Source organism: Aedes aegypti, chromosome 2, assembly GCF_002204515.2.
Source record: "Aedes aegypti strain LVP_AGWG chromosome 2, AaegL5.0 Primary Assembly, whole genome shotgun sequence".
In the NCBI taxonomy this organism is placed as follows: Eukaryota; Metazoa; Arthropoda; class Insecta; order Diptera; family Culicidae; genus Aedes; species Aedes aegypti.
In genome coordinates, this window is record NC_035108.1 from 301,444,768 (window position 1) to 301,454,758 (window position 9,991).

The following is a 9,991-nucleotide window of genomic DNA, read 5'->3' on the forward strand; positions in this document are numbered from 1 at the left end:
TTAGCTAGATTCGCCCTGATTCATGTTGTTCTGGAACACCTCGAATCATTTCCATCGGATTCCATTTCCGCATTATCCAAAAGATGATCATCTGGGTCTCTCATGACAGGGACTCATGACTGTAAGTGCATTCCACATCATGACGTGTGTTTTGAGAAAGCATTTGTTGGGGGAGACTAGTGATCCTTTATAGAGAGATAAGCGGAAGTAAAATGGAATGATTTGGCAACAGACCAGCAGTGCTGATTTTGCTCGGCGTCGAGAATAATATTGTAACACGGGCATGACTTCCTCATTGCTGTAAGTGTATTTTGTTTCGTTATAGATCTTTGAGCTACATAACAAAACTAATAAACAGCCAAAAAAATCAAAAACTAAAAATCGCATTGACAAACATTCAAAAAAGTAAAACATTTCATTTTTTCGCTTCATGCAAAATTACTTTTACCGAAATAATTTCAAGCGGATTACATTACTCCTCAAGAAAATTTCAAAACAAACATAACGCATGTTCGTTTGGCTCACACTTTGACAGCTCTCGCTGCTCGATTGGCTCACACTTTGACAGAAATGTCAGCTTCCGCGAATCTCTCTTATAAAGGATTTCTAGGGGAGACACTTTTGTACGGACGAAACACCTATTGACAGCAGCTTTTTCGTTGCGCAGCTTCAATGCTGTAAAATTCATTTATTTATTATTCTATAACACTATTCTAAATTACACATTAAATTACATATTAGTGCGCATATTCATATTTTTCAAAGGTTTAAACTCCCACCGATAGATACTATTTGCTGCAAATTCTGCATCTACACTATCTACGCATATTGTTCAGTGTTGCCAGTTTCACAGAAAATTCCTCCACAACAGCATTCAATCCGATGTTTTTTTGATCTGGTGATTCATCCAGGGACATACAGTATACTGTCCGTAACTCGCTATTCCGTATCTCGATATCGAGTTATAGAACGTGTAGTAAATGTAGGTTTTCATGAATACCTCGATAGTCCCTTTAATCAAAGTTACCCTGATTTTGTGTTCTTTAACACGATATTTCCCTAACTCGATAGTCGCCTTAACATCGAGTTACGGAGAGTTGACTGTACTATAATAACTAAATTTTTGCGGCCAAAGAACATTGATAGCAAATGAAACAACCAGTGCATTAATAGCAATGAGTGTTTTACTAGCTGTCGAACGAGCCAATGAACATGATGGGACTGGTATGCAAATACATTGGTATATTATATTGTATATAATCGCATAACAGTCTCGCTACGATTTTTCTACATTTTAAGGCAAATTTTCAACATGAATTCAAAAGAAATTTATTAGGTTTGTTCGTGTACTCAACTGATTCAATGATATGTAGAAATTTAACACATTTTAGGACAAATAGTGGCTCAAAATAGAGCGAAATTGTTTCCACATTTCAATCGTCATTTTCTCAGTTTGTCGTTTTCCAACATGGGACTGTTGTGCAAAGAGGGCAGTCTATAACTGGCTACGGCGCAAAATGGCGCAGACAACTCTTTCAAATCATGAAAGTACCATGTCTCCCCTTTCAGCATTTGGTAAAAACTTTTGTCTATAAGCGTCTTTGCATGGGTTTTTACTATAAAACAAATGAGCCTTATTAAAACTAATTCGACTGATAATTCTTCTACTTTAAGAGATAGAGAGGTGCAATGTTCAGCAAAAACACGCGTTTTAGGATGTTTAACAACTTTGTAGAAGATATGAAAAATGTTAAAAATTTTGTAAAAGAGTTACGAATTTTTTTACATAAAGTACACAAATTTGTATGAAAAAAACTCGTTTAAAATCATTTTTGTTTATAACTTTTCACTTAATTTTTTAACATTTTTCATGTCTTCTACAGAGTTGTTAAACATCTTAAAACGCGTGTTTTTGTTGAAAATCGCACCTATCTTAAACACCTTGTTCAAGAGCACAAATCTGGATAACCAAACAGCGCTCTGAGCTGAACATGTGATCGATTTTTAAAAAAATCTTTGTATAGTGTTTGATACATGGTACCGAGATGAACCAGCCACATGCTGAAAGTTTCGTTAATAAAGATAATAGGGGTAGTCGGGGCGGTATGGCCAATGAGGTGGAATGAGCATCCCTTGAAAACTGCATAAACTTTTAAAATTTCATTTGAAATAACATGCAACCCTAAAGCTAATGAGCAAATGAAACAATATAAGTCAGTGTTCGAAACTCAAAGAAAAAGAAATAAATGATGTTTGAAAAAAACTGCCCATATTGCCTCGAATGGCTCTTTAGAATTTCATCACTTCAGAATGATGATGTTTGACTGTTAGAATGTTCTTAATAAATTATATCTTCTTGCACGGAGTGTTTATAAATACTGATAACTTTCAAATGTAGTAACAAAATAATTGAAGTTTTAGATTATATGAGATTATTTTGCAATCAACAATCAAGCACCCCTCATATCACCCCATCAGTAAAAAATGGACTCGAAAAATTACAAATTTTGAAAAATCGATCATTTATCCGTCAAGGATCCGTCAAGGACCAAGGAAATCATGCGGATCTAGTGTATTCATCTGAAAATTGTTGGAAATCATGCAGTCGAAAAAATCATAATATTTTCAGCACGTTTATCGAATTTTCCTTAAGGTGGCCAAACTGTCTCACTTTCCCCTACTAATAATAACACTACTGTAGTGTTATTATTGATGTTATCTTTATTGACGAGACTTTCAGCATGTGGCTGGTTCATCTCGGTACCATGTAGTGTTTGATACAATTTTTTTTAAATCGATCACATGTTCAGCTCAGAGCGCTGTTTTGTTATCCAGATTTGTGCTCTTGAAAATTCAAGCTGTAGCTTCGTTTTGCAATTATCTTAAGCATACCTTCTTTTGCATCCGACTCAACTTCAACTTCCTCCGTCGGAACCAATCGCCCATAATATTGGCCCTCCTTATCGTTCAACATCTTCTCGACCATCGCATCTCCTGCTTGGTCATCAAACTGCACGCCGCCATCCTTCTTGAACTTCTTGAGTTTGTCCATTAGCTTCTCGCAGATTCCAATTCCGAAACCGGTCAGCATGACACAATCCCTCGGAGTGCGAATCGGAAGCGGATAGCGCCGCAAAGAGGCCAGTGCTTTCTGGAGCGCCATTTGACTCTTGGTGTCCTTTGACTGCGATTCGGCAATCATGTCCTGAAGCCAGCGCTCGTACAGCGGATTGGGACAGGTTAAATACTTGATTTGAATCTGCCGGTTCCGAGAACTACTTTGCGATTGGGTTTCTTCGTTGGATGTTATCGGACCAGCCGATTGGCGACGAACGATTCGAATCACCCGTGTATTTCGCTTACTTTTGTAGAGGTGGCGATGAGCATTATCGTGTTTGCCGGAAGTCATCATCAGGTTGAATGTGTTTCATTGAATAATTCGAAAAAACACGACCAATTTCGTAAGAGAAACACTTTTAAAAACGATTTTGAATTCTTATGTTTACATTTTATGAACACAAACAGCTGACAACGCGACCGACGACGAGTGAGGTGTCGGCCAGGGTAGACGCGTCACGCGAAGCGACGCGAAAATCCTTTGGAGTTTGACATTTCATTATTAATAATTGTTATTCCTTCCCGTGCAATTTTCGCGTCGCTTCGCGTGACGCGTTTACCCTGGCCGACACCTGACTCTGACAAGCAGACGGATAACGGTCACATCTGCCGTTAGGAAAAGTGGCGCCTAACGGTACCTGAAGTAGAGATGGCAACTGGGTTTTATTCCCGGGAAAATTACTTTTTACGAATGCTTTACACGGTGGTTTGCGAATACCCTTTAAAGGGTAAAAAAATACCCATTTTCAAATAGCAATCATTTCTGTCATAAAATGGGGAATTTCACAATCATGAAAAGGGTAAAAATATACTCTTTTTTTGAACTTGCACACAGTGCAAAAAACGGGTAAATTTTTACTCATTAATGGGTGAAAAATTAGTTGAAATCGAAAAATCAATCCTGCGCGACCACCATCAGTTGTCGGAAGAGCCGCTTGTTGATCCGTTGAAATTATTTTTAATATTATCATCTTCCAGGACGCCAAGTACCCGCAAGTAAGTACAATATTGTTGGAGAATACCATATTCATATAGAAACGTTGAAATTGTATGTTAATTATTTCAAATTTATTTCATTTTTCCAGATCTACGACCGAAAAATATGACGAACTTGAAAAAAAGCAGGACGCAGCATTCACAATAATAAATGTGTAACCAAAGGTAGATTATAATAAAAACGGAATAAATTAATGTTTATTATTGATTTTTTTAATTTACACGATGAAATTCCCTTGTTTGCATTATACTGAAACGCCCAGCAAAATATTTTTGACAAAAAGGGTAAATTTTTACCCATTTTGTAAAACATTCAACATCTTTACAAGGGGTAAAAAAATACCCATCCATTGACAGAAACCGCTTTTACTCTTTAAAGAGTAAACCGTGTTTACTCATTAAATGTGGAGAGGCACTTCTAGCGGAAATGGGTGAATTTTTACCCATTAAAGGGTAAACGCAAACGACCGTGTAACTTATTTCGAGAGGTTTTTCGAGCAGTTAGAAATATTTAAACTTGCTAGTGAATAAGCCATTTTATGAGACGTTTCGAATCATATGGTTTCCGTTTGTTTACCAGCTTTGAAAGTTTCTGGCGGGCCGATTTATTTACGTTTCTTCTAGCGCTACATTTGGAAGAAGCTTATTCAACAATGGCAGTGTAACAAAGTTTTTAATTTTCGCATGTAAAATTGAAATTAGCAGGCAGAGAAGATATTTTTCATTTACAGGTAATATAATACATGTAAACCGAGTAGAACCATGCGCTGAAAGAGACGGGGACGTCATCGCCAACAAAAATGTGACCAGCGCCATTCAGATATCAGGCTAGTTTTTTGAACAACAACAATGAGCGGCCCGCCAGAAAACGTCATTCGAACGTCTCGTAAAATGGCTTATATGGACCGATGCACGAGTTCACTATTTGACATTTGAGCGGTGCCGTGTTTATTTACGTGACCATGGCAACTAGTGGATTCGGCACCGCTCAAACGTCAAATTAGTGAACCCGTGCATCGTTCCATTAACAAATCGGACCAGAGTGTAAAAAGAAGTATTCCGAAGTGCTGTGTACTTGAAAGAAAAGTAATCGTTCTCGTGGAAAATGCAGAACGATTCATTTAAGAATCTTGATATTTTTGATCATGCTTGACGTTCACATCTACACGGAGAACTTTGAAAATACTATTTAGGGTGTTAATTATTGTAGTGATTGAATTTTTTAATTTTATGCATTGTCCAGCACAGGAAATATGCACCATCACCATATATTTTATACTTCGCCATGATTTTTGAAAATTATCATTCACTATGCTTTTTGACTATTATGAGCAACACCTGGGACTTGGCCATTTTTCTTTCACAGTTTCACAGTTTTTTTATAGGGGTCATGCACAAATTACGTCACGCTCCAACGGGGGTCAAGCCAAGCGTGATAAGCCTTACAAAATGTTCGGAGGACTCATGCAAAAAGTGTGACATAGGGGGGGGAGGGGTTCAAAAAAGTTGAAATTTAGCGTGACATAATTTGTGTACCATCCCATATATATAACCGATGCTGATAGGATATATAGATGATTCTACAGACTCCAGGGTCTGGCAAAATTAACCAATTGGTGATTCCAGAGGACGGTTAACCAACGCCCTTTTAAACCGAGAAGCGATCCGGAAACTATTTATTAGCCACCTGAATGTTGATTCTGACGAGGATTCCGTTCCGATTACATAGGATGCACTCATGCAGCTGCGGGTTCAATACATACTGTCGAAGCAATGCATAGTGGTTTCTGCGATCGCGTACATACACGGTACATGTCACCACCACTACTTAAAAATTGCTGGTGGAAAATATAAACAAAGATCAGCTGTTTCCAGCAAAATCAAATGGCAGTATTTTCAACCAGCAAATTTGCGCATGTGTTCGTGACACCGCTCGGCGAGAGCTCAATTGTCTTAATACTCGAAAAGCGGTAGTGTAGTATGTGATTAAACGTAATAAATGTGTTTTTATCAATTTGTTTGAATTACTTGATTTGAAATGTATATTCCTTCTTTGATTTTGAATGTAAACAAAAATATCAACAGCTAAATAATTTTGCCCCATTATGCATTATCATTCTTAAATATCGTTTATACTTTGAAGGAATAAAAAAAAAGATATGCATCTCATGGGGTGAATGGACTGAATATGATTTTAGTGTAAGTTTTAAGCATTTTAGTATTTAATTATTGAAGCGTGTAGGCCAGGACGTGACAGCTCAACTTAGACTGCCCGTTGTTTTTCAGTCAATAAACTTGACGATGCAAAAGCCAGTACTACCAGTATCGTTTTCAAGCTAATCTTTTGAACAAATTCAAATATCGAGGCTAAATCAAGGGTTGTTTTTTGCACGTTTCATTCAATTAGTGCAATAGAGGATGCTAGTTTTTTTTTTTTTTTTGAAAATTAGCTTTATTTTTAGAGAAAATTGGCACAATTTCCACTATATTGCTCTAAATTAAGCATTTTTCATTTATTTTAGCATTGAGAGAGCTTGCGGTAAATTTAACATCGAATATAAATAGATTTGAAACAAAAAAGTTTCATGAAAAATTTCAAAACTTTTGATGAAAACTCTAATTTATGAACTAGCAACACGGCCCGGCTAGCAACAAAGTGCCCTGTTGCAAAAACTCAACGATTTGAAAGTAGGCCTTTGCCAAAACGACCAATGAGAAGTGGTTTTTTTTATTTTTGTACTTCGACCTAGCACGTCTTGTCTTAGGTTCACTTAGTCGTCAAAAACGGCACAGAAGTTTTAGTTTTAAAGCTAAGTATACTGTTTCGCTCAAGAAAAGTAAAGAAATTCCTTGACTGAATGGGTCAAGAAATGTCCTACAGAGAGCCCCCTTTGAAGTGACATTTCTTCTCAACTGCGTACTGCGATCAGAAAAATGTAATTTTTTTTACCATTTTTTGGAAGAAATTTTCCACGCATCGAGATAGGCGATTCTTTTTCTTGTCAGTAGCAAACCAGCCTTAACGCTGGTGTTGTTCCTACACGTAAAAATTTGTGCGGTAAAAACTACCATTTTAGGGGGTTAACTTAAGGCTAAGTAGCCCGACATTCGTGTTTCAATTTCAAAGTGATAAAACTCAGTCTTGATAGTTTATATTGACTTGAAACGTATCACTGTACGCGCTTACATGCATGAAGTATACTGATACTTTTTCTTCTGTGTCAGGGCAAATCCAACTGATTTTCTTCAACTCGAAATCGTGAAATGAATTAGCACCAATCATCAACGACACGTACAAATTCCAATGACGGCCTACTTCGCTTTAAGTGCTCGCACCGGCAATTTTCAGCAGACCAGAAATGCGCTTGTTTTTACCATGTCTGCACGGTGGTTTGCGATTACCCTTTAATGGGTAAAAATTCACCCATTTCCGCTAGAAGTGCCTCTCCACATTTTATGAGTAAACACGGTTTACTCTTTAACGGGTAAAAGCGGTTTCTGTCAAGGAAAGGGTATTTTTTTACCCATTGTGGAACAGTCAGTGTACTACAAAATGGGTAAAAAAATACCCTTTTTGGCAAAAATATAATGCTAGCCGTTTCAATAAAATGCAAATAAGGAAATTCTATCATGTGAAGTAAAAATATCGAAATTAAACATCGATTTCTTCCGTTTTTATTTAAATCTATACAATGATTGACATTATCATTAAAAAAGGCCTTGACACAGAAGCTGGACGCAGAATTCACATCAAAAGTTGTCCGGTTGAAATTCTGGAAAAATGAAAGAAATTTTGAATAAATAAGATACAATTGTAATATCTATATAAGAATATGTTATTCGTAAACAATATTCTACTTACTTGCGTCTGCTTTGCATCCTGAAGAATGATATTATTAATATTCAACGGCACAAGTGGCTCTTCTGCCAACTGATGATGGTCGCGCAGGTTCGACTTTTCCATTCCAACTATTTTTTCACCCATTAAAGAGTAAAATTTTACCCGTTTTTACACTGCATGTGAGTTAGAAGAATGAGTATTTTTTTACCCTTTTCGTAATTATGAAATTCCCCCATTTTATGACAGATATGATTGCTATTCGACAATGGGTATTTTTTTACCCATTAAAGGGTAATCGCAAACCACCGTGCAAGGTATCATCGCAGCCGATCGATGATGCTTTGTAAAAATCAGTTATGTGACAGCTGCGGTCTGTTCAACCGCAGAACGGAAAGTAATCTCTAAAATTGCAATAAATGGTTTGCTACAAAAGTAATATTGTAATGGATCCTACAAGTATGCATCGTGCGATTAAATCGATCGGAAACATAATATAGAATTAAAATTACATCCGATAAACTTCAAACTGATTTTACTGAGAATGTATTAATCTTCACATGCGCCCTATTTCTGACTCTGTATTGAACTCCTTGAAACACACTCCTGCGAAAAAATAAGGCAATCCATGAGACAGCTGCGATCAGCTGGTTTTTTGTTTACCATGAGTTTTTGACGTTTCGCGATTGGAGTGACCGTTCAATTACAAAAGAAAAAGTAAAGCTCTGATAACACTCGCATGCTTTGTTTACCCCTTCGCTTCAGTTGCATTCACACTTTTAGCTGTCAGTCCTATCGCGGAAAGTCCTCATGGATAGCCTTATTCGACCAAGTCGCAAAATGATAAACGTTGGAAGCAAGGTATATTGAAGAAAGGTACAGCAATCTAAGCAGTCAGTGGATGCGGGGAGTGGTGAACAGTAGGGAGTAGAAAATGACATCTGACCGGTCGGCCAGCTGGCAAGTTCGTTGATGTGATTTTCCCCTCTAAAGGTTGCCTGTGGTTGCTATCGTTTCCATAGGATTGTTTATTATTGATATTAACGCTTTGGTAATGAGAAAATATCTCAAAGCATCTTCAAGTAAGTTCTTTGATATAAGGTATTATCTGAAATATTATTCTAATTTTACTGTTTTCAGATTAACAATAAACTCTACGGAGCAAAATACCCAGTATAGAGTTGCTTTCTTGCAGGAGACTGGCCAGGATAACCGCAGAAGTGTATAATGGAGGCTGTAACCCGTAGGTATACGGCGATGGTCAACGATAGTAAGAGAATGCTCACCGAAATTTCACGTTATGGCGTTTCATCGGCTGATCAAGGGATGAGGAGAGTTATAAAACTATTGACGATACCATTTACTAACCATTATTTTTATTTTAGCAAACAAAACTAATCGTAACAGGAGATAGCAATGTAACACCGATTAAGCTGTCGAATGCGATAGTTCTCTCTCTAAACGGGTGCCGGTTATACATGGATGCCGTTTGACTATAAAATGAAATGAAAGCTTTCCTGATCCTGAATAGGATGTCGTTGTGTTCGCATATTTCAGAATTCTGAGCATGGACATTTTTAACACCCCGGGGGTGGGTGGGTGTTTTCTTGTATGATATTTCCACTGTTTTTGTATGAACCGTAACAACTTGAGGACACCCACCCATCCCCTTCAGTGTTATGAGATCTGTGAATAAGCTCTTGTGTTTTGTTAAGCTCTCTCTTTTCCCGTACAACTCCTGCGTGGCGAAAATCCACTGTCAATCGCAGTTATTTTGTAATTCGAGATTGGCATGATGCTGAGTGTGCTATGGAAGTGTTCCAGAAAATTTCAAACAACTGAAAACACAACTGACGTTTTCGAAAACAAAATGAATTGAGGGGAAATATCTTTTAGTTTCATGGCTTGCTGACCTACTTAAGCATAACAAACCAGCTAGTTGTCATTTTTTTCTCCAATATGGCGGAATGCTCTATTTGACACATCGAACTACCCCCCTTCTAAATACCTTGGTTGGAAGGTACGAATCAGTCAATGTGA

At 37.3% G+C, this 9,991-nt stretch overlaps 1 protein-coding gene across 4 annotated transcripts in view; it reads right to left on the reverse strand.

Moving 5' to 3' along the window:
• The window catches only part of LOC5575682 (crossover junction endonuclease MUS81), a 46,164-nt gene extending 42,592 nt beyond the window's left edge, over positions 1-3,572 (reverse strand). For all 4 annotated transcript variants that reach the window (XR_002500626.1, XM_001655763.2, XM_021845526.1 and 1 more), the window contains exon 1: positions 2,893-3,572. Coding sequence is in view for 3 of the 4 variants with exons in the window: in XM_001655763.2 (XP_001655813.2) it covers positions 2,893-3,412 (520 nt within the window). In the remaining variant the exon portion in view is untranslated. The remainder of the gene's footprint in view (positions 1-2,892) is intronic.
• Positions 3,573-9,991: the final 6,419 nt, after the last annotated feature.